We start from the raw sequence: 24532 nt of genomic DNA, 5'->3' as shown, positions 1-24532 counted from the left end.
CTGCAACTGGCATTACCTCCGTGGAGCAGCGGCCCATTAGCGGTGGGTGATGGGGAGCCAACTCCCCAGTGCCCACTGGATGGCAGTGCACAGATGCTTAATGCTGAAAAAACTTCAAAATCATTTCTTTGTCAATGCCCCTCCTGCAATGCCTGTTTTTCTTATGCTTATAAAATTCCCACATTTTTTGTTAATGCAATCAACAACTGGAGAATAACTCCAGCTCTTAGGATTAAGCAGTGAATCTAAAGGGCCACAAGTGTTAAAAAAGTCTGTCCAGCCCTTCTCCTACATGCAGCACTTCACAGAAGTCAGGGTTCACTCAGCAGTTTCTTGTAGCCATAAAGAACACAGGAATTGTCCTTAAATTTTAGCTTATAATTTTATTTTTTTTTTTAACATGTAAAGAAGGAGACTGGGGCTAACCAAATGCTACAGAAGGACTAGGGTTTTGAAAGACCGAAAGGAGCTACACCTCAGTTTCAAAATCCCACCCTCAGTATACATACTCCTGCAGGATGCTGAACAGACTAACGATGGCTTTTCATCAGTTAAAACCAGTCATGTCACTCCCGGATGGACTGTCCCACAGGAAGCATCCATTATAGGCTTCAGTCAGCTGGGGTGAGGAGCCCAGCACTGCTTCAGAGCTAGGATGCAGCCCAGCCCACATCTGTAGAACAAGGAATGCTCTGCCGGAATACAGGGCTCTTAGCATTTACCCGTCCTCATGTCATCAGCACCCATAAAACAATCCTTATCGATTTAATGGAGATAAACCCTCCGTAGCTATCACTCTGTGTTTAGCAGAGCTAAAGTAGCATTTGTTTGCAGTGGGAGGCTTGGGTGGGAATTGCTGGCACAGAGGAGATTTCAAAGATATTCTTCTTAACTCAAACCAGCTGTGCTCCAGGGCAATGTGCAACATGCATTACCCATATAATAGCTTCTATGGTGAAGATGATGTTATCAAATCACAACTTCGACATAATCTAACAAAAGACACCTAAAAGCAGGCATGCCCGTAATTTGCAGTTTAGCTTTTTCTGAATTTTAGCACTTTCAAAAGTCATCAGTGAGGTGTGAGGCTTCATTAGAAGTTACTAGCCTGTAATCAGAGGAGCGTATTTAGACTGACTTTGCCATAATGAAATTGAGCATCTCCATTTTACTTGGAGCACACAACTCAACAAGCTGCTCACATGGGTGTCTCCAGGTAACAAAGGATTTCCTGCAGGTTTCAGTACGGCCCCTGCTGCTCTGTACCTGAAACAAGCACACTGAATCACCGAGACAGAAATTCCCAATTGCATATAAACCAGAATTATTTCATTCATGGCTTTAAAAATCTGAATTCAGAAGCAGAAAGTTGAAAGAGAACTTCCTTTTAGAATCCACTCTTGGCTGTGAGTGTTGCCATATGGCTTTTGACAAGCCGCATGGATGAGAAGTCTGTAAAGGCAAGGCAGTTAAACAGGCCTGGAGGGGAGTTGTATTCTTGGGGGTGGGGTGGGGTGGGGGAACAGAAATCGCTGGGGAAAAAAAAAAAAAAACCAGGAAGAAGAAAGTCAGCGTGGAGTCTAACCTCCCCTGCCTTCCTCCAAGCATGCTCAGACACACAAAGCAAGCAGACCTGATGGGACCAGTGGCTACAGAACAGCAAATCTGTCCTAGGACAGCTTCTTAGGTTTACAGCTGTGCAATATTCCTCACTGGAAGTGCCACAAAAATTTTTAAAGTGCTTTTGCAAAGTTAATTTGTGGGAAAATGCTGTAACTTGGATAAAAAGTACCTATTTTTAGTTCCCCTGGCCCTCTTTCTTGCGGTTAGAAGTGGCTTCAGAAAACCGTTTCTTGAAAAATTTGAATCAGTATCTTGCCGTGGAGCATTTTGACTTCAGTGACATTAATCAAAATACAAACAACACTTAACCAAAGCCACATAAAAATGATCTCACCAGCTCCACTTGCTAGGCACTGACCCCCTGCAGTGTTGTAAGAAAATGGGTGATCAAGTGGGTATCACTGATGTCAAATTCTGAGATCTGGTTCTTTGAGAAAACTTTCAAGCCAGCACAAACAGGACTGTAAAGCTGCTTCACCAGCCACAAGGACAGGCCATGACACAAAACCGGATTTTTACCACTTGAACAATCAAATTAAATTACTCTCACTCACTATTGCTCACAAGCACTGCAGAGAGAGACATGAACAAATTTGCTGCACCTAATTACTCACACAGTGAAAGCTGGTGATTTCGGCTACCTCTGAAAGGTGATCATGGTTATGGGTGATGGTGGCCACGGCCACCCTGCTCTGTGGCTCAACTCCAACTTGATCACTGATGCTGCACAGCAGGGTCACCCCCAGGCTGGCAAGGTACAAAGGAGCCTAACCACAGCGGCAAGGAACTCCAGAGGGCAACTTTAGCCCACTTTAGGTTTAGGGAAGGATAGGACTTCTACGAGGCTACAAAACAGAAAAAAGAAAAAAAAAAAAAGGAGAAAACTTCAATAAAAACTGAGAAAACATGGGATAGAAAAATGTCCAGTGGCAATAAAAGACTCTGCCCTTGCAGTCACACACGGAGCAACACCGCTGCCCATCTGCCACAGAGCACAGAGGTTTCTAACCACAGCAGAGTAAAACATTTTCAGTTAGTGGGATAAAAATGTTTGTCATACTGAAGCTTAAAAACAAAGCCATGCCGTGATTTACATGACAGGATTGTGAAACAATTAATGTTGTCAATTTAGAAGACCATGTTGCAGAAGTAGTTTAGAATTACAATACCTGCCCTGCCAGCTTAAAAGGGTTTGATTTTCTGGGTATCTTTAATGAAACGGCCCCAAGAGTTCTTCAGTCGGGATCCCGGGGTTATGTTTCAGACCTGGTGTTTAACCTCGAGGGCAAGTCACTTGGTATCTCTCTGTTTCTGCTTATCCATCTGTAAAATGAGAACGAACATATTTACCTACCCCGGCAGGGCTTGCTGGGACAGACAGACCGCAGCGCCTTTCCACTCGGGCACCACGGTGAGGGCAAAGCGTACCCGCGGGACGCCAGCGCCTGCTGAAGGTTTATACAAGTTTACGTGCTGCGTGTGCGCCAGCATAACTCAAGTACATAAACCCAGGCACCTGCCCCAGCCTGAGCCCGGCTGGGGCTGCGCTCTTCAAACCCGTCCGTCCCTTGTGCCCGCTCCTCGGTGTTTATTGACCAGTGACCCTCTCCCTCGCGCGCCAAGCCGGCAGCCGGCAAAGCCCCCGTGTCCCCCAGCAGAGCCCACAGAACCGAATCAGAGGCCGGGAGCGTGGGGGCAGCTCCAGCTCAGCCACCCCCCCCCGTACTGCCCTGGGTGGGCGGGCAGCGCCGCACGCGCCCGGCTCATGAGGCACACGAGGAGCCCCGCTCGTGAGCCTGGGCGCAGGCGGCCCCGGCCCGACGGGCACCGCTGCCACCGCCCCCCGGCACGGCACTGGTGGGCCACCCGGCCGACCCGGGGCCGCTGGGCACCTCGCGGTTCGGCTGCGGCCCCCGGCCCTTTGCGGGGGTTCGGGCCTTGCCGCGTGGGCACGCTCCATCCCGCCCCCGTCCCTCCCTCCCTCCCAAGCGCCCAGCCCCAGCAGCGCCCCCGGCAGAGAGCTGGATTGGGTCAACCCCCCCCGTCTTGCACGTTTCCCCACACGGGCAGGAAGACGGGTCGTCCCACCGCCGATTCCACCCTCCCCGCTGCCCCCCCCCGGTTGCTGCCCCCCGCCCCGAGCCCGCTCCCACAACTGGGGAGCAGCGGGGAGGGCACTAGCTGCGGTGCCGGGGTTTGCGGTCCCCCCGCTCCGCCCTCGGGGCTCCCCGGTTGCAGCGGGGCGGGCGGCCCCCTCCCCGGCCCGCGCCGGGCCGCTCTCCCCCGGACTCCCACCGCGGCTGGGCTGCCCTGCCCCGACGGCTGCCGCTGCCCCGGGCCCTGGCGCCGCGGCGGGGCTGGGCAGCCCCGGGGCGGGGGGCCGGGGCGGGCGGGGCCGCGGGGGGCGGCCCGGGCCGGCCCCGGAGGAGGAGGGCCGGGGGGCGCCCGGCGGCGCGGAGCCGCTCCCCGGGAGCCGCGGGGAGCTGCGGCGCTTGCGTGGAGCAGCCAGAGCAGCAGCGTGCGGTGGCGGCGCGGAGACGGAGCCCCGTCGCGTCGCGTCCCGTCCCGTCCCGCCGGTGTCCGCCGCCCGCCATGGGCCGCCTCCCGCTGTACCTCTGCTGCTGCCTCGGTAACTGCCGCCCCGCTCCGGCCGCCGTCGGGGCACGGCGGGCTGGGCGAGCCCCTGCAACGCGCGGCTCGGGGCGCCCAGCCCGCCCGCTCCCGCACCCCTCTCACCCCTCTCTCCCCCCTCTCTCCCTCCGCGGCCGCGCAGCGCTGGCAGCCGCCGCGGCGCAGGAGCCCGAGTACAGCTACGGCTGCGCCGAGGGGAGCTGCTACCCCGCCACCGGCGACCTGCTCATCGGCCGCGCCGCCCGCCTCTCTGCCTCCTCCACCTGCGGCCTCGGCCAGCCCGAGCCCTACTGCATCGTCAGCCACCTCCAGGTGAGCGCCTCGACACGGGGGGCAGCGCCCCCGGGGCACCCCCGGCCTCAGGGGGGGCGGCGGGGGGCGCACGCCCGCGGGAGCCCCGGCGGGATTAGCCTCTGCCCACGGGCGGGGGGCTCCCGTGGGGCAGCGCCGTGGCCCTGCGCGGGACCCCACGCCCCGGCGGTGCCGCCCGGGGCACCCCGGCGGCCCCCGGCCCCCCTTCCCCGGTGGAGGTTAATGAGGAGGAATGTGCCGCAGTCGCTTCAATTCAGACTTTATTTTCCGACTTTCCCGGAGCCGTCTAGACGGCTTCCTGACGGAGAGTGGGCTGTAGGACCCGGGTAGCGCTTTGGCCGCTGTTCCCGCAATGTAATTGCGTTTGTATGGTCTCCGAGTGAAGGATGCAAACAAGGCTGGCTCGCACATCTGGTGGAAAGCACAAAGCTGGTTCCTAATTACGCCACCAGGCTGGAAATCTCAGAGACGGGAGGGATGGTGGGGAAGAGTAAAATATCAGCTATAAGTGCAACTCCGTTGAACTGAAAGTAAGGGGATAATCTGGAGCCGAATTTACTGCGGAGACAATAGGGCCGGATCCTGGCGCTGGGAAGGAGGGCGGCGGGAAGCAGCAGCAGCCCTGCCCGAGGGGCTGTAGCGCTTGGCCCGCTTGTGCCCTCCAGTTCCCAAACCTCCCCCGCCTTTAGCTTCGCTGTAGCCCTCCATCTGCTGGAGTTAATACTGGATTTAACGTGGAGTTTAGCTCTGCTGGTACGTTTTCAGAGTATATTGGGGTTGACTTAAACGGCGTTAGCATCTCTGGGAGAACAAAACAGCAAAGGCACTTTGTGATGTTCTCTTGCCTCAAAAAATGCTGAAGTGCTGTGGTAAAAAGCATCACTTCAGAAGCTCACGTGCCCCTACTCCTGAGCTCACAGCCCCAGTTCAGCGCTGGGGATGTCCCTGGTTACTTCCGAACCCTAAGTGGTATTGAAGCACTTGCAGGAAGGTGCCAAGTATCCTCTGGTAACAGGGGGCTGTGCTGTGCTGAGGGCTTCGCAGGATTGGGCTCTCTAGGATTCGGTTTCAGTGGGAGACAGGAGCAAGCCATGGCATGAGGTGGGGGCTGTGGTGGTGGGGGAGGGGAGCCTGGAGCAGGCAGGAGGGGACATCTTCCCCGGGACCCCTGCTCGGGCCGTGCTCTCTGCTGGAGGGGTCTCCGGGGGGCTGGGGGGGGGGGGGGGGGAGCGCCGGGCTTGAGGAGCCGCTGAAGCCAGAATCGGTGAAATGGAAAGCCTGCGTGGCACGGAGCTGCTAGCTCTCATGTCCTTAGCGGATGAAGTACTGCATTTGTCTCCGTAAACCCGCTGGAGGAATGATGCCTGTGTAGCTTCTGACAGTGATGGGTTGCTGCAGGGAGGGAGCCCCGGCACTGCGAGGAGCTCCGCTCCCTCCCCTGCCCCTCTGGTCTGCCCAGCTGCAAGCTGGCTTGGGCAGGAGGCCTCCTCTGGGTTTGGTTTGCATCCTACCTTGCAAAATTGGAAAATGGTGGGTTTAGTCACCTGGACGGTGCAAAAATGGCATTGTTCGTAGTAATAGTCACGATGGGGTTTTGTCCTGGTGCAGAAGCTTCCAGCTTTCCCAGGCAGCATGTGCCGGACTTGTACCCAACCGGGTTTTTTTGGGCACACCTTGTAGTGTGTGCTAACAGAGTTTATGTGCATAGCTTGGGGTTGCAGTGGCCTTGACAAGCTGGATTCGGAGTAAAGTTAACCCCGTGCTGAAAGGGCTTGGTTACCAAATCACTGGTGGCCCACTGACATGCACTGAGCTTCGCTGGAGGTATCCCTAATGCAGAGAACTTGCAACTCCTAGCTAGCTCCCAAAAGCCAACATTATTTCACACAAGTCATGGAAGATGTAGTTTTGCATGTGTATGTTTGTATAGAAGCAGTTCGGCGATTTTCTGTAGATGCTGCCTTTGATTCTGACTTCTACTGGAGAATATGTGTGCTGGAAGAGATTTCCTGAGACTGCAATTTCAATAGAAAGCATACTTCTCCTAAAAATAAAGTTTATGGAATTCCTGGCATATTTTCCATTTGGCAATTTGCATTAATTCATAAAGGTAAATACACTTATCGTTTCAACAAAAAAAATACCTTTGATGACTCCTGCAGGCAAAATGAGTGGAATGTGATATGGATAGAAAATGCTCTTATCTGCAGGAAGCAACTATTGCCCTGTGGATAAAATCAGTAATGCTGATTGTTTTGTTGTTTCAGGAGGACAAAAAATGTTTCATATGTGACTCTGAGAATCCCTTCCACGATACTCTCAATCCTGACAGTCATCGCATTGAGAATGTCGTCACCACATTTGCTCCAAATCGCCTGAAGCTGTGGTGGCAGTCGGAAAATGGTACGGGGGTTTGTCTGGGAGACATTTCCAGGACTGGGAGCTGCTTTCCCCCCTTTTGTTCAAGGGTACCTGCGGGGTCGCTGCTATCTCTGGCCTGGTGGTTATTGTGTTGTGAAGGACCATGTTGTGCGAGGAGGGCTGAGTAAAACTGGCTCCTTTTGTGTGCCCTGGAGCAGTCCTTTATCCATAACGAAGGAGTTTCCTTAGTCCTTTGTGGGAGTGTTAGGACGAGCTGTCCCACTGCTTTGCAAGAATCCTTTCCTAAAGAGAAGTTCCTTGTGCTGGCTCCGAATCTCCCTCGTGTTTGGGCAGCAGGAGCAGAGCAGCCTTCCAGGAGGAAATATCCCGGGGCAGCACTGCCAAGGAAGCGCCGCAGGGCTTCCCCGGACCGACCCAGGGCTTCCCCGGAGCGCTGGGCTGCAGGGAGGGTGTGGAAGGAGGTTTGGGCGCGGGGCCGGGACTGCTGTCCTGCCTGCAGACTTCCCATTTCCCTGTCCTACGCCGGCAGAGCAAGGCCGGGGCATCTTGTACCCTGCAATCTACCTCCTCCCTCCTGGGCTCCCTGAATTCCTGTATCCATATGGCAAGCAGTAAAATGAACACCAGAAACAAGCCAGCTAGTTAAAAAAAAAAAATAATGATTGCATGTTAGTTTGGTGGCTTTTTTTTTTTTTTTTTTAAATCCTTCCTCTGTCCTTTTTACTTTTATGGTTATGTTTTTGGCATGCCTTCATACAGAAAACAAGGCATTGAGGTTTTTCAAACAGCAGTTTTACCCTGAAGCCTTAAAGCCAGCAGGACAGGATGGGATTTCTGCAAATACATTGGCAGTAGCTGTCTTACTGTTTGTGAAGAAAAAAAAAAAAAAAAAAAAAAGGTAATATTTGTAACATTTCTGCTGCCCGGTAAAAAAAATTTTCACTCAATCTATTTTAACCATTTAGATCAGCCTAGCAATCCAGTTGTCTCCAGTGGGTCTCTTCTGGCATTCCAAATAATTCATGTTTTTTGCAGCAGGCTTGGCAGCATTCACACAGAAAAGGCCTTAGCTCATAAGGTCATGAAAATGTCCTTCAACAATAAATAACAAATGATTCTTTCTGTCCAACTCATGTTTTCTTCTATTCAGGCATACAGCAGAAGGGACCGTTGCTGCATACTCCACATAATGTTACAGCTGGTCAAAAGTCTAAGCGCTTTATTGGTTTATTGTTTTCATTTCTCACCCTTTTTCCTCTGTAAATCTTGATTTTTTTGAAAAATTTCTAACCACAGTATAATTAACATCCAGCTGTTTTGAGAGGTCTCTTCGCATGACAAAATAATATTTGTTACTGTTTTTCTTCTTTTCTGTGTGGAGTCCTTGACCTTGGGTAGTCCTGCAGCAGAGTCTGGGAAACCTTTTGCCTCTCACCAGTTTCCTAGCCAGCATGATTGCAAAGCAGGGCTGTGGTGCTTGCTTTAGGGGTATTTGAAAAGCAGGTTGTAAAGGAACTGTTTCTGCATCTGAACGGACAGGAGAGTCCAGAGAGGGTGAAGGAAGGTGGGAAACAGCCCCCATCAGCTGCTGGTGAGACTTGGGGTGATGGGACTGCAGAATCTCACCCCTCTGTTGCTGCTGGATGGGCTGCAGCGTGTGAGGACAGCCTGGAGTCACCGTGCGGGTCTGGGCTCAGCATCCCCAGCTGTACCAGCCTCTGGGGGTGCTTTGGAGCCAGGACCCAGCCCACAGCAGTCCCCATCCGTACCCTACATCTAGTGATGTTAATCGTGTTACGTGGTCTGAAATAACGGCAACGCAGGCTCACACTTTGAGTGTAGCGCACGTGACGCAGGTGATGCACAGGAGTCCTGTGTGGCATGCACTCTTCAACAGGTCCGTGGTGTCTTCCCTGTACCTCAGTAAAGCGCTGACACTCGTGTCCCTTTACGACAACAGAGCTAAGTGGCAAAGAAAAGAGTCTCCATGCCACTGGAGCAAAGAGCTTTGGCAGAATTTAGATGTAGGGGCTGGTGCGTGTCCTTGCCTGCTGCATGGCTTCTTTTCTCTGCCCCTGCAGGTCTGGAGAATGTGACTATCCAGCTGAACCTGGAGGCTGAGTTTCATTTCACTCATCTCATTATGACCTTCAAGGTAAGGAAGCCACAGCCTTACCCCGAACCCTACAACACAAGGAAACGAGAGGTCTCGTAGTTCTTCACAGGGATTTGGGCTTTGTCTGAGCTGTTCTCCTGATTTTTTAGAGGTGCCAACCATGAGCTCCTGCTGAAGTTGTGCAGGAAGGCTGAGTTGTGCCTTGTGGCTTCAGCTGCATTTGGTCTCTGGTGAGGCTGCAGGAGGAAGCTGCACCCTGAAGCTGGGGGTTGTGTGGTGTCCATCTCTGGTAGTTGCGTTCTAGAATAAATCGTATAGTAGCAAGGATTTTTCTTCTTAAAAAAAAACAAAAACAATTTGGCCCTGATGTCGGTTTTCATTTGGCAAATGGAAAAGTCTTCAGGAAGAAGGAACATCTGTACACAAAGTGTCTTTGTTTCATTGTAAACAGATGTCTTGGAATGGCAGATTGTCCTGTACATCCTAAATCCCAAGCAAGCAGTAGTACCAAACTTCAGCTGAGGTTTCGGGGGCTGCAGCGATTTAGCCCTTCAGGAACTGCTCTTTGCATGTAAACAAATTCACCTCTTTGTTTTTACCCATCACATTTCTAGGAGAGCTGGTTCCTCTTCCCTGTGGCATTGACTTGGGTTTCTCCCGCTGCCTCGGGGTGGTGGCTGAGGTGGAAGGTGGTCCTTTCTGCTGGACCGCCGAGAGATCCCTGACCCGATGCAGGTGCTGTGGCCGGCTTGGTCTGCCATCAGGAGGAAGGATGCAGGGGAAAGACAGTTTAAGTCATGATTTGCTGACTTTATTTGTGTGGTAGACACTCGAGCTGCTTTACCTTTCCTCTGGGTTGCTACGTTTGTTGTTGGGTGAGATACCAGTTTGTAAGTTGGGTGATACTTTCAGCCAGGAAGCAGAAAGAACATTTCTTTCCACGTGTGACTGAAATGCTTTTGTGCTTGGCTCTGGGGGGGTCTTCTCTGAGCACATAAAAGTAATGAAGAGACTGTTGGTATTTCTTGGTAGGTGCAAGCCAGGTGTGAAACTAATGCCCACTTTTTGAGGGGCAGCGCATAAACTGGAACATGAGATTTTTTAGGTCAGAGGGTTTAAAAATCTTGTAAAAGTCTCATTAGTTAGTTGTTCTAGAGTTGAATACATGTGGGTAAGGAGGACGGTGGTTTGTGTGAAGTACGTGCAGCCTGCTGGAGTCTGGGCACAGCCAGCTGGAGGAGTCACTGGGGACTGGGGGAGTCGAATGCAGCGTGAATGGCTGAAGCTGAGCCTGTCATTCTCCTTAAAGAAGAAGGTTTTCTTAATGCAGCGCAGAGGACAGCTGGTACTGGGTGGCAGAGACACTGCAGAAGGGAGTGTGGTCCAACAAAGAGAGGTGGGCGATCCCAGGGCTTTTCTGAGCATCAGAGATAACTGCTCGGCAGGAGTTTCTTGGCCACTGGAGCTGGAGGGGAAGCACTGAAAGTGGCCTCCTGGTTCCCAAGGCAGGAGAGGAGGCCCATTAGGTCCTTTGCAGAAGATTAGGCAAGGAGGTACAGCGTGGAATAAGGCTGTGCTGCTTTCCACAAGCAGAGGAAAAAAATCTTTTTGTCTCCCTAAAGGCCTGCTTTAGCCCCAAGTTTTGAGAAAGGATTTGGAATAAAAAAAAATCTTACTTGAGTTTGCTCATTTATTGTGAACGTATTTAAGTGCTTGGCCACTGAATGCTGTCATTTTAAGGATGGGTGAACAGAAAGTGGGATATCAGCAGAAAAATATTTCCAGATATTGGAAGTAGTCAGTGCAGGGACAGAGATTAAAATCCAGACGTGTGGATTGCTCGCACTTAAAAGCACCTGATGTAAATGCAAGTAATAATGAACCTAATAAAATCTCTTTTGGTTTTCTTACTATTAGACGTTCCGTCCTGCTGCAATGTTGATAGAAAGATCCTCTGATTTTGGAAAAACGTGGCAAGTATATAGGTATTTTGCATATGACTGTGAGAGCTCGTTTCCTGGGATTTCAACTGGACCCATGAAGAAAGTGGATGATATAATCTGTGATTCCCGATACTCTGACATTGAACCTTCAACGGAGGGAGAGGTCAGAGGGTTTTTTTTCCTCACTATGTTTATTGTATAGCTTTTTTCCATACAAATTCAGATTGTCTTATTTTTAAAGCTGAATCTTCCGTTGTACCATTTTTCCTCCAGGTAATATACCGTGTTTTAGATCCTGCTTTTCGAATTGAAGATCCATACAGTCCAAGGATTCAAAGTATGTATACAGTTACCTCCAAGCTCCTTTGAAAGCATTTCTGTATTTACTTGCTTGCAAAAAAACCAGTCAGCCACAAATAAAACCAATAACAGTTTTGAAGTCATATGTTTGTGGTATGGCTTGGCTTCTTTCGCTGACTGGGATGATGACATGCTGGGAAATAACAATCAGTGTTGTCAACTCAAGTGATTTCTCTTATGCGCATCATTGAAATTGGTCCTTTTCTTAATTGATGAGGGATTTGGTATCATTAAACACCCCGTCTCCCCAAGGCACATGCAATTGCTGATAGAAACCTTAGAACGTGATCCTGTAGTTGTACAGTATTCAGAAAGCAAAAGAAACAACTGCAGAGGTACTTACATCATTCTGCATTTCCAGCTAAAATCAAGGGGGTCGTGTTTTATTTTTCAGAACATCTGAGTCATGGCTTTGGGTTGGTTGGCCTTGGTAGCACTGTGTGGCTGGCCAACACACATACAGTCATAAAACACAAATTACTGTAGTGTTCATATGTGGTCGTGACAATCTGGGCATGCCAAGGCAGATCTGTTGCTGAGCATGGCTCAGAGAGAAACCTCCTGGGGCATTTGGCCTGAACAGGGGACTGCAGCGCCTGGCCTTAAACTTGACTGCCAATTTAATGTGCGTTCTCAGTTTCGGTTTGTGTCCTTCACTGTAAAGCTAACTGAGCAGAAGAAAAGATCTGAGGTAGAAGAGTGTTGCTAGTTGCTAAATAAATTGCGTGTTTCTTTAACCAGCATTTTAAAGGAGAAACTCTGCTTTCGTGGGCTTGAAGTGGTTTTTCAAGCCTAGTTTCAAGGCTCTAAGAAATGACACAGGATTCATAACATCAAAGCAAACATGCAGACTGAATTAATTACTGCAATATTGTCTTGCCATGGATTGTCCCTCGAGAACTTCTCCTTTGTATTTGGTCAGTGATGGGGTCTTGCTTCTTTCAGCAAAATGTAATGTTATATTTGCTAGGAAATTCGGCCGTGTGAGAAAAAACATTTGTGTCTTGTTGTCAACTAAGATTTTTTTCTAAAAGGCTTGTAACTCTTCAAGCTCTTCGTCCACTTGTCAGCAGTTCCTTAATATCGGTTCCTTGCCCATCTTACACTTTAAAGGCCCAAAGAACCAGTGGCTTTTTGGTGCTACTGGTTTGTGCACCTTTAATAATATTTGTGTTTGTGCCTGCATATGTCTTTTATTATAAATAAAAGAGACTAGTATTTTTAATTAGGCTTACACTTACTTATACAGTGATCAACTTGTGGTAAGATAATGTAATTTTTTTAAAATTTGAGAGTATGAAGTGACGTGTGTAGTATGTAACTGCTGAAATTACATCTGATCTGAGCTGCCCATAGGAAGTGTGCTTGGGAAGTCACTCTGGCTTCCTCCCATTCAATACAATATCTGGTAAATAATCCCAAAACGGCCTTTGTTTTTGGTGGGGTTTTTTGTGTGTCCCCTGCAGACCTATTAAAGATTACAAATCTGAGAGTCAAATTCATCAAGCTGCACACTCTGGGAGATAATCTCTTGGACTCGAGGATGGAGATCAGAGAGAAGTACTACTATGCCATCTACGACATGGTGGTTCGTGGGAACTGTTTCTGCTACGGGCACGCCAGTGAGTGTGCACCAGTGGATGGCTTTGAGGAAGAAGTGGAAGGAATGGTAAATACTCGCTTTTCTGCATAAAGCTGTTCCTGTTTGTGCCTCTAAGTGGCTTAAAACAAATTGAAAGATGATAGTCTGCCCCCCCACGCTCCCCACCTTCAATTATCAAACAAGAAAACTTAAAACTGTTCCTCCTCAGCAAATGTATATTTTATTATTGGTGTTAATCAAGCGGAGAGAAGGTGAAAATTGTTTTAGCTTTCCTTCTCTAATTAGGTTAAAGAGCTGATGAAATTAAAAGGCAGGAATGCAGAAAGGGAGTGTAACAGTATGGGGCCAGAGATGGGCATGGGAATCAACTTGGTTACTCTAAAATTGAAGTGAATAGAGACATCAAAGAATGAAACACCTTTGCGAATCAAACATGACGTGTGTTTGTATCAGTCGTTATCAACTGAGAAATGGAGGCTGTAGCCGTAATCAACAGCAGGCTCTGAAGGAAAACCCTGCTGCCTGCGTTGTACGCTGCTGTGCAGGTGCTGCATCCCTTCTGGGTTCTGGTTTTCCCCCAGATTTTTGCCTGACAAGCAGTAATAGCACCCTTGTTAATGAGTGAGTTATTAACGGGACGAAAACGTGGAGGCACACGGGGAGGTTGTGTGGTTGCCCCAGGGGCAGCGGGGTGCTGGCGAGCGGGTATGCTCCCTTGCCCTGTGCTTTTAGTGAGTGTCTCCACCTGGGCAGCAGCAGGACTGGCTTTGCTTTTAAAATCATAGCTCCCGTGCCGGTTGTCCTCGTCGTCTACAGCAGCAGCTGTCACACGGTCACTGCTGGTCTACTTAGTACTTTTTCTGTACTGTACACGTTGAAGGCAAAGTCTGGGGTTGATGGTTAAAAGCCATCCAAACTGGCTGTTGTCTTTGCTTTGAGAACCCAGGCAGGACTGGAAACAAGGTGCTGAGCTAGCGACTGTGCTGGTATAACTAGATGCATGTTAATAGCTAATTAACAGCTAATAAACAGCTAACTTTGAAGTCCAAGAGGCTTTTGTGATTATTGAGGTGGAACTGTGCTCTCCTTGTTCATGCCTGAGAGTGTTTATTCAGGCAGTAGTTCGGTAAGGAAAGAAGGACAAATTTGTGTGAGGACGTTCTTACCTTGGCAGGTAAAGGATGCTTCTATGGCCCTTTATGTCTTCCTACATGCAGTTACATGCAGTAATGTCTCCAGAAGTATATTCTTTATGTACTGGCTACATTTTGCATTTATGTTTTGCATGGGGTTTTTTCCTTTCCTCTTTTATAACCAGCTGTATTCCTCTTTTTTAATTCTTTCTTTTTTTTTTTTTTTTTTTTTTAAATGACAGGTCCACGGACACTGCATGTGCAGGCATAATACGAAGGGGTTAAACTGTGAACAGTGTTTGGATTTCTACCATGACTTACCCTGGCGACCTGCTGAAGGCCGTAACAGTAATGCATGCAAAAGTGAGTTTGCGAAAAACGCAGAGCTGAGTTCTGGAGTGAGAATTACGTACCTGTTACTTGGGAACTTCTGACAATACGTAAAGCCCTGCATGTTCTTTGGTTGACTTGGTGCGTCTTTTCTGCAGGCTTGTTCCTCCCCTGGGACCAGACTCTTACTTTGCTTTCTGTCTTTGTCACAGAGTGTAACTGCAATGGCCACTCCAGCCAGTGCCACTTTGACATGGCAGTGTACATGACGACGGGGAATACCAGCGGGGGAGTGTGTGACGACTGCCAGCACAACACTGTAGGACGCAACTGCGAGCAGTGCAAGCCCTTCTACTTCCAGCACCCAGAGAGGGATATGCGGGACCCCGACATCTGTGAGCGTAAGTGCAGCCCCGCTCCTTGGGGTGGGAATAGCCATTGCATCCCGGCCATGGCCCCCCCTCCAGCTTTCCCTGGAGAGTTTAGGAATTACTTGCCTTCTTTTGGCCAGTGCCGTGCTCCCAAACAAAGATCCTTGAGGGAAGGTGGTTGTCTTGGTGATCTTGAGTGAGCCTGGCTGGGTTTTGTTTTCTCTTTGAGAATCTGGAAGTGTATCTGGTCATTACGTGTTCAACCCATGTCATGTCTAATACCTCTCTCTACACAGCAGCCGAATTTAAATAATTCGGTGTGAGCCTTTGCCTTTTCTTTTGTAGCAGTTAATCACACGCAGTGCTTCCTTCTTAGCTTGCAACTGTGACCCAGCTGGCTCCCAAAATGGTGGCATCTGCGATCGCCACACTGATTTCTCTACTGGCCTCATTGCCGGACAATGCCGTTGTAAATTATTTGTTGAAGGGGAGCGTTGTGACCTCTGCAAAGAAGGATTCTATGGCCTGAGTGCTGATGACCCAGCGGGCTGTCAGTGTGAGTAAAAACATATGTTCCTTTATGTGTGATCAAAAGCTGTTTGAGGAGCTGTGAGAACCAGGAGAAGTTGGTTTGTGGGGTGGGTTTTTTGCCTTTGTTTCATGGTTTTGCTAAAGGAAAAACATTCTTACAGATTTGCTGTAACTTGGAGTCCACCCGCCCTTAAAATTCAGTTCCACAGCTGATCCTTCTAGTGTATTCAGTGGAAACAGCAGAATCCTCCTTATTTGTTCTGTTATTTCCAGTTTTACGGGGGTGGGTGGTGGGCAAAGCATGCAATTAATCTCTGTCCTGGGAGGCGAAGCTTTAATGTAAATATTTAGGTTGGATGCTGTCTAAAACGTAACTCCAATCCTGCGTTTTGACCTGCCTGTTTGTATTTCCCAATCTAGCTTGTGCATGTAATCCTCTGGGTACCCACCCCGGGGGGAATCCTTGCGATTCAGAGACAGGAAACTGCTATTGTAAGCGCCTGGTGACAGGAAAGCAGTGCAATCACTGCCTGGTAAGCAGCCTGCCAGAAAATACGTTAGGAGATGCTAGTGTGAGGGAGGGTGGCTTGCGGAAAGCTGGGAGCAAGGTGCTGGCCGCTCTCTGCCCGCCCTGGCGTTCAGGCTGGAGCGGGCACCTCGGGGAAGCCAGGAGGAGTGAAGCACGCTGTGTTACAGGGACCGGGGAGGCACGTTAAGGCGGACAAGAGCATCCAGATTAATTCTCAGGACTGTAAGGACCGAGACATTAGTATATCTGGAGTGGTTGCGCAGTGAAAATGAGGGATCTGGGGCAGTTCCTGCTGGGGTGAAGGACAAAATGGTCAGAGAGGCAGTGTTACCAAAAAAAATGGCTTTCTATACAGGCTATTATTTTAGGCAGGGATTATCTCATACGCATACATTTCCATGTAGTGTTTATATGTGCTGGAGTGTTATAGAAACACACTGTCAGATAACGGGATGTGTTTGTATAAACACTGACGGGCTGTCTTATCTAACAGTGAACTATATGGAAAAGCTAAACAAGGCTGTCTGTCCGGCAGGCAGAGCAGCATCTCTGCAAGGGCAGTGCCCCGCACAAAGCCCCATGTGTAGCACTCTGCTGCGGGGTGACGTACCGGGCTGTGATTTTTCAAGCTTTTCATGGGTCAGGAGCCCAAACTGGTGTAAATGGTGCAGTAGGAGTAAGGTCTCTGAGCTTGGGTCCTCCTGAATCTTTTTTTAAAAGCTAGATAGAAAGAGGTGGGTTGTTTTTTTCAAGCCCTTGAGATGGTCAGTGAGGAGGAGGCGAGCAGGTGGGGAGGTTGTGCTGGTGGTTGTAGGGGTAGGCCCCCAACCAGGGGAGCAAGATTTATAGGTTGGGGGGCAGTCTGGGGTGGCTTACGCTGAGTATTTCAAAATGTGCCTTTGGGGTAGATGGGGTTAAATCAGCACTGGGTTACAGTGCTGGTGATGTTTCCTCCTACAGCCTGAGCACTGGGGCCTGAGCAATGACATGGATGGATGTCGGCCATGCGACTGCGACCAGGGAGGAGCGCTGAACAACAAGTGAGTCTCAGCCCATTTACTCTCCTGTAATCATTCACCCCAGTGAGTTTCCCTTCATTTGCAACCACAACATCCAGGGCTCAGTGTGCTGTGGAGGAGGATGTTTGGGACCGTCTTTCTGCCCCAGTGTGTTTGCCTGGCCACCAGCATGGGGGGAAGCACGCTAGCTGCACAGTACTGCTGCGCTGCCCCACTGGTGCTGCGTGGGGTGGGATGCGGACCAGGAAACGCCCACGGGGGAGGTGGAGGTTTTTCAGAGAAAAGCGTAGTTTTTGAAGATGCATCCATCAGTAAGAGCAGGGAAAGTCCTGGCTTAAATGCCTGGTCAGAGGGGTCCTGGATAGCCAAACTGCTCCTCTGACCGGAGCAGTTTCCTGTGCATTAGGTGCATGTCCGACCCCAGGCTTTTCAACAGCAGCATGTTGCTTTGCTTCCCGCCCCCCCACTTCCCTCCACAAACCCTTTGAAATATTCTACTTTTGTCCAAAGCCGCAGAAGTTTCCCAAGGGAGTGGACAAACTGTTTCCCACTGGAGCCCACTGGACTGCACCAGGGGAGTATGGGACTGGTCCCAGTGTGCCTCCTGTGGGACATCACAGCCTGCAGACACCCCATCTGTGGCAGGGATTGCCGTGGGAATGCCCCGTGGGCCGTCACTCCCCTCCAGTCCTGAGTGAATTATTACTCCTTGGCAGACAGCGGTGTAGCTGTTAGTGATTATTTACTCCCCCGTGCTTGCTCCCTGCACACAGGTCGGTTACACCGCATAGTTCCTAACAGCTCCCGCAGTGCAGCCGCGGTTCCAGGGGTCTGGGGTACAGGCTCAGCCACGGCCCAGCAAGGCTTTGCAGCCTGTTTCCCATGCATTGAGTCCAGCGATTGCAAAACCATGTGGGGAGGGGACATGCAGTGTCCTGGTGTGGGCGCAGAGCAGCCGTGCTTCCCCACAGCCACAGGAGAGCTGTGAAGCCTGGTGCTGGCTCCTGGCTTTGCTCTCGAACCTCAGTGGGAAGGGGGAACTTCCCCCTCCCCAGGGCTCTTCTCGGCTGCTGCATTGCTGCCTCCTGGCTCCTGTTCAAGATGTGGGATGCAGCACCTGGGGCAGCCACACCTTGCCTGACATTATCCCCCCCACCCCCCTGCCCCGCTGTAACCCAGGTGGTGGAGTCATCGCCATCCCCAGAGGGGAAACTGCCCAGCTCCCCTTCTGGGGCAGCTAGGGGACTTCTGGCATCTCAAAGTGAATGATTAAGTCAATCTCTGCAATTTAAAACATGATTTCGATTAGAAATTACTCTTAGAATGGGGGCCTGAGAAGCCTGGAGGTCTTCCATGGAAACCAGAGGGGTTTGACTTCTGGAAATGTTTCTAAATTCCACTCAGATTTCAAGAAAGGGGTGTGTTTTGGTGAACTGAAAAAACCCTGCTATGAAAAAGTGTGACCAGGTGTATGCAAAAATAGAACGTGGCCAAGGGTTCTTCATAATGCGGGGTGGACTGGGGGAACAATAAACCCGCCAAAAGGCAGTTTGGGTTAGAGATGTCTTGAGCAAATAAAATAGCTCTCTATGCAGGAAGTGGAGCTGCTGTGTGCCACCCTGGACAGGCCTCCTGCATTCCCCAGTGATGGCTTTGTCTGCCCCATTTCTTTGGCTGTGTCTGTCCTGCTTTAAAGCAGCCAGGTGTGGTTTCCCCCCCCCCCGCCCCCGTGCGTAGCTGCTGGTGGGCAATGTCTCAGGATGTGCTTTGCAGCACAGGAAGGCAGCCTGACGTCGGGGGGGCATGCAGGGTCATGCATGTTCTTGCTTTGCCTAAGCCAATACAAACAGATACGCTGCTTGCATGGCCTGCAAGCCTGGAGCCGAAGGCTTGCAGGACAGACATGCCCCTTGGCTATGTCTGTGGTAGCAAGTGAAGCTCTCCCAGGACTGCTGTCTGGCCCCGGGGAGCTGCCTGCATCCATAGCAGAAATCCTCTTGCCATCCAAACAGAGGAAACCACACGCAAACTGCCTGCTGGAAACGGTCCCTGGCCCGTGCTTGCTCCCTAGGATTTGTTTGGGAGAGTGATAGTTGGCTTGAGCCAAGACTGCCATTTTAGCAGTACAGATGGTCCAGCTGTGCAGAGCCCGAGAATATCTCATGTTTAGATGCAGCTGTGTCCAGAAGTCCTTCTCCTGTGTCACACCAGAGTGGAAGATTGCTCCAGCACTGTCTCGGCATAGCCAAGATGAGCTGTAAATTCATTGCTCTTCTGTTTTAGCTGCTCGAGTCAATCCGGCCAATGCGAATGCCGGCCCCACATGTTTGGACGTCAGTGCAACCAGGTGGAGCCTGGCTATTACTTCATTTCACTCGATCATTACATCTATGAGGCGGAGGAAGCCAGCTTGGGTCCCGTGAGTAGCAGTTTTAGTGGGCTGGTGTGTCTGGTCAGGTGTGGGAAAGTTGTTTCACCATTTGGGCGTTGGAAGCATCTGTTTTATACCCTGAGTGTTTTGCAATTAAAATGTGGAAAACACAAAACTGAATTAAGTCTGAAAACTGTCAACCTGTAGTTCTTCAATCTTTGTATCGATAAATAATGAAGCAGTTTAGGGGGGGAAACTGCCATTTTCCTTTTTAAATCTGTTTCTTTGATCATGAATGTACAGCAAGTTTCCTGTCAGCATCCCTCTCTGTACTTCACTGTGTTCGCACCCACCGTACCTGCTTCTCCTTCCCCTCTTATCTCAAGAGCAGTGGGACAATGACACTGGCCTTCTTTTTGGTGCGGCTGAGACCAGGAGGGAACAAAGTATGCATTTAAGCACATTGCCACGGCTTTTAGAGTTTTTGTACGCCGGTAATACTTCTTTTATTAATGACTAAAACCACAGATGATTGTGCAAAAACCCCTGTTTTTGTAAGTGAGGTAGCCTCGTAACTTGTTTTGCCCGCTGGGCATGGTACATCAGCGTCTGGCTCTTTCTGTTTGCCATCGAACAAATAGCCTTGCTTTTAATTCATTAACAGCAGCTAGGTGATTACATCAATTTTTTTGCCTCCTGCAAGGAGTCAGGGAGAGGAGATAATGGTTTCTCTAAAGCAGCAGATCCTTTTCTGCCTGCAATTAGGGCACTTGGTCCTAATTTCTTTATTTCAGGCAAAATGCAGCACTTGGCAGTTTCAACCAAGGCAGAGGGTTTTTGTTCTCAGATAACCGCAGAGAGGGAAGACAGTGCAGAGCAGAAGCTGGACCACAGCAGAGGGCATGTGAGCTCGCACAGGGGTTTTGGTGCACTTGTGTCTGCGCAGCTGGAGAGGGGGTACCCCAGGCCTCGCCAAGGCTCGAGGGTGGAGGAGCCTGGCATGGAAACCCACCTACCTTGCCAAGCAGATTGAGGGGATGTGCTGCTGGTTTGCCTTTTGAAACCTTCAGAACAAACCATTTAAAAAAACTCCAGCATCGAAAGCCTTTCTCACAAATCTGGTGGCGGAATAAAACTCTGAATTCCCAGGCAGGGGACCAGCACAAGACAAAATGAAGTGACACCGAGTCGCAGGGGCTTTCAGGCAGTGCCAAGCCCCTGTGCTCCCAACAGCTGCGTGCCCTCACTTCCATCCTGCCTGGCATCCTCTCTGGGGAGCTCTGACCCTTTGTGCAAAGCCAAAGGGTAATAACTTACAGCCAGGCTCTTTTCAGAGTGTGAGAATACATGAGGGGACATCCTGAACTGATACGCATATATATAGATGTTTCCTTTCATTTTATCGCTTTCTAATGAAGCAGCTTCGTTAGGAATGCTCAGGATGTTGTTCTGTGGAGAACTATTTGTGGATGCAGATATATTTGAAATGGGAGGTTCGAGCACCACACGTTTCCATTTTCTGTTGCCTTTTTCCTCTTCTTTGCTTTATACAAAGAGCAACAGATAAAAATCTGGCACCTCAGACCGAAAGGAGTGATTTGGCTATTAAACGTCTATCAATGGTTAGGATGTCTGTTACTTAGTGATCTACTTTTCAAATGTTATGCTGAGCTGTGCTTTGGTTTGGAGACGCCCGGTGTAGTCAGGAAGTAATTAGCACTCAGCTTGAGTGCAGTTATGTGCCACTGCAGTAAATCCTACCACTACAAGTGTGATGTGAAAGTCTTTACAGTGGACGAGATGTTGTAGATGGTGGATTAGTTACTCACAGCAAGTTTTTTAATTTAACTCTCCACCATAACAGTGTAATGGATGAAGAGTTGTGCAGTGTTGTTTTATTTTATCTTCCTTGCTTTTTCTGTATGGTGAAGCGGAAGGGTAACAGTGTGCACACATATGGGTTTAAAAGAGAGTTTGTGTTGTCTGGGATGCAAACAATGGATGCTGCGATCCAGAAGTGATCCATCAGTAGAACTCATCACTTCATGCACTCCCATGGGGCTCGCAAATTTAATGTATTGGTATTCAAAATTCCGTTCCTTGTTTTTGTAGGGAGTAAATGTAATAGAGCGCCAGTACACGCCAGACCGCACACCATCGTGGACAGGCATAGGATTTGTAAGGGTCCCCGAAGGGGCATACCTGGAATTTTACATCGACAACATCCCCTACTCCATGGAGTACGATATTGTGGTCCGCTACGAGCCACAGGTAGGTCTGTGATTATGGGCATTGCTGCCTCCTGGCAGGCACTGGCTGTCCTGGCGCATGACTGACAGGAGCCCGGCGCTTCCAGGCATCTTCAGGACTCGGAAGACAAGAGTGGACACTCAGCTGAATGTTTGAGATGTGTCAAAATCACAAAGACGTTGACTGTTACAAGTATTATTTGCTTTACAGTTTCTTTCATTATTGCATTGTTTCAGCACTTGTTTAATGAGCAAATTAAAAAGTGACAAGTCCTGTCAGGACAGATTAGAATATAAATTTGGTATCAGCCAGATGGCTTTCTCATGGGTGGAAATGCTGTTACGGGTCTTAGAAGACAGCTCACCCATCCTGGATGTTGAATGCCAGCAGCCAAGAGTTTGCAAGCAGTTGGTTTTGACAGTGGATAATTCGCAGGGTGAAGGGAAAGGCAAAAAATCCCCACAGCTCCTCACCTAGAGCTTGGCAGCAGTTGACTGCAGTGAAATACTCGGGTACAGTACCAAGAGGTGGGGGGAGAGGAGGCTGCCAAACCCCCTGCTGATGCCGTGCTACAGATGGGGCTGCTGACCACCTACACCTAGTCATGTTTTTTTGGGAGGGAGGGAGGCTGTTGTGCTGGAGGATGCCCAGGGGCACTTGCCTTGTCTTGTCTCAGCCCGAACCTTCAGCCAGTCGATGCCCCATTGATGCTGGGGCCGCAGCCCCTCCTCTCTGAAGCGCAGAGACCACCCTGTCTGTGCTCATGCATTTCCTGCTGGCCTGAGCTCTGGATGCTCCTGGGAGCTTATGGCCGTTCCTTGATGCTGATCGGCCTTTTTTCCCCCCCAGTTGCCAGATCAGTGGGAAAAAGCTGTGATCAGCGTCTCACGCCCAGGGAAGATTCCTACGGGTAGCCGGTGTGGCAATACAGTTCCTGATGATGATAATCAGGTCGTCTCGCTGTCACCTGGCTCCAGGTCAGTATAACTGGATGGGACAAAAGGAGAAAAAACATCTACAAAACAATCAGGACAGAGTAACATCACGCTTCCAGTTTGCCGTGGCCTTTATGAAAAGGGATGAAATTTCGTTTCCAGTGAATTACAAAAACATATTTAGCATGGTATCTGTAGACTCAAAGCTTCTAAGTTTATTCTTGTTTTCTGATTTGTTTTGTTCGCCGAGTAAAGAGGGGAGGGAAATGTTTGCACAGCCTGTGAGTGAACATCGGTATGGCTCTTTATCTAGTGGATTAACTTTTCCAGTTATGACTTGCACAAGCCTCCAAACTGTTTCTTTCACATCAAACTTTTGTTCTGCCCAGTCTTGGCCTCTTTTCCATTATCTTGATTGCTTTGCAGGGCTACCTGAAATGCTTTATGGCACTGGATGTTTGAAGTAAGAATTGTTTCCTGTTCCTCATCTAGATACGTCATTTTCCCGCGGCCTGTCTGCTTTGAGAAGGGGCTGAATTACACCATCCGCCTGGAGCTGCCCCAGTACTCCTCAGTGGATACAGAGACGGAGAGCCCATACACGCTTATTGACTCTGTGAGTAAAAACTATTTTGGGGATGCTCTGGGGTACAAGTGTATTTAGAAGCCTGAAAGTTTGCATCTCTTCTGGCATGAGTCTGTGTAAATCTAAAGTAATGTTTTACAACGTTGTTGCTTATGGCTGAAGCCAGGTTTTAACTGAGCAAGATAAAACAGTTTAGGTTTCTTCAGTCTCAAAGTATGTGGGGTTTTTTTTTGCTAAGAGGCTTTTGCTGTATTTTACAGAACTGCAGCTAGTTCCAATGGCCTGTAGTTTCTTCGGGGAGGATAATGTGTGCCATGTATGTCATGAATGTCAGCATCAACCTTTTTCTTTTGAATGGATAGAATTTGGTAGATTTGGTAAGAATTTGGTAGATACCAGAACTATTCCACAAAAAACTAGAGAAATACCGTCATTTACCTTCCACATTCTGTCTGGCTGTTTGCTTTTTGGCCAATGAAGGGTGATAGGAAATGGGATAATACTGAATTTTCATAATTTTGGCAGAGACTATTTATAAATAGTGACACTGTCACTGTAAAATTGTTTTGTAGCTTGTTCTCATGCCATACTGCAAATCACTGGACATATTCACAGTGGGAGGCTCAGGTGAAGATGTGGTCACGAACAGCGCTTGGGAAACTTTCCAAAGATACCGGTGTCTGGAAAACAGCAGGAGTGTTGTGAAAACTCCCATGACTGATGTCTGCAAGAACATCATATTCAGCATTTCTGCGCTATTACACGAGACCGCATTATGTATGTAACTGTCTACTTGTAGGGCACCCTGCACCTGGAAGCTGGGCAGCGCGTGCAGGCAGAGTGGTTTGCGTGAGATGGGGCAGTTGGTTCGTGTCCTGCGCCACGGTACTCACTCCTCCCGATGCTTTTCTCTGCTCAGCATGCCAGTGTGACCCCCAGGGCTCCCTGAGTTCGGTGTGCGATCCCAGCGGAGGACAGTGCCAGTGTCGTCCCAATGTTGTTGGAAGACAGTGCAACAGATGCGCCCCTGGCACCTTTGGGTTCGGGCCAAGTGGATGCCGATGTACGTTAAACCCTTGGCTCCGGGCTGTGCTGCGGCCGCGGCCCCGTGTTTAGGACTTGCTGTGGAAACGCAACCCCTCTCCCCCTCTCCTTGCAGCGTGTGAGTGCCAGGTCCGAGGTTCTTACAACGCCTTCTGTGATGCAGAGACGGGCCAGTGCCACTGCTTCCCCGGGGTGTACGGGCGGCAGTGTGACCGCTGCCTGCCTGGCTTCTGGGGCTTCCCCAACTGCCAGCCCTGCAACTGCAATGGTCACGCTGACGACTGCAGCCCCTACACCGGAGAGTGCCTGAGCTGCCGGGACCACACGGCAGGGCACAACTGCGAGAGGTATGGCGTGCATGCCCCCTCCCTGGCCCCTCTCCTTCCCTGCAGAGGATGGGCACAGCAGCTGCTTCCCTCTGGTACTGGTGCTCAGGCGGGTGTGAAGCCATGGAAAGTCCCTG

The 24532-nt window shown here is 49.9% G+C and overlaps 1 protein-coding gene across 3 annotated transcripts in view; it reads left to right on the top strand.

Moving 5' to 3' along the window:
• The first annotated feature begins 4061 nt into the window (after positions 1-4061).
• Positions 4062-24532, top strand: part of LAMB1 (laminin subunit beta 1) — a 44174-nt gene continuing 23703 nt past the window's right edge. Inside the window, exons 1-19 of one of the 3 annotated variants that reach the window (XM_037390568.1) lie at positions 4062-4252; positions 4397-4566; positions 6834-6969; positions 9030-9103; positions 10982-11170; positions 11281-11344; positions 12834-13036; positions 14346-14466; positions 14646-14834; positions 15181-15360; positions 15756-15868; positions 16825-16904; positions 19167-19302; positions 21367-21525; positions 22354-22481; positions 22932-23055; positions 23598-23802; positions 23945-24088; positions 24185-24416. In XM_037390568.1, coding sequence (XP_037246465.1) covers positions 4216-4252; positions 4397-4566; positions 6834-6969; positions 9030-9103; positions 10982-11170; positions 11281-11344; positions 12834-13036; positions 14346-14466; positions 14646-14834; positions 15181-15360; positions 15756-15868; positions 16825-16904; positions 19167-19302; positions 21367-21525; positions 22354-22481; positions 22932-23055; positions 23598-23802; positions 23945-24088; positions 24185-24416 — 2684 coding nt within the window. In that variant the 5' untranslated portion in view covers positions 4062-4215. Of the gene's footprint in view, positions 4253-4396; positions 4567-6833; positions 6970-9029; positions 9104-10981; positions 11171-11280; positions 11345-12833; positions 13037-13821; positions 13934-14345; positions 14467-14519; positions 14575-14645; positions 14835-15180; positions 15361-15755; positions 15869-16824; positions 16905-19166; positions 19303-21366; positions 21526-22353; positions 22482-22931; positions 23056-23597; positions 23803-23944; positions 24089-24184; positions 24417-24532 lie in introns of those variants that run through there. The other 2 variants (XM_037390569.1, XM_037390570.1) reach the window with 2 other exon arrangements.

Source organism: Falco rusticolus, chromosome 5 (assembly GCF_015220075.1).
Source record: "Falco rusticolus isolate bFalRus1 chromosome 5, bFalRus1.pri, whole genome shotgun sequence".
NCBI classification, from domain to species: domain Eukaryota; kingdom Metazoa; phylum Chordata; class Aves; order Falconiformes; family Falconidae; genus Falco; species Falco rusticolus.
The sequence above is the reverse complement of the archived record's forward strand: the minus strand, read 5'-3'. Positions and strand labels throughout refer to the sequence as shown.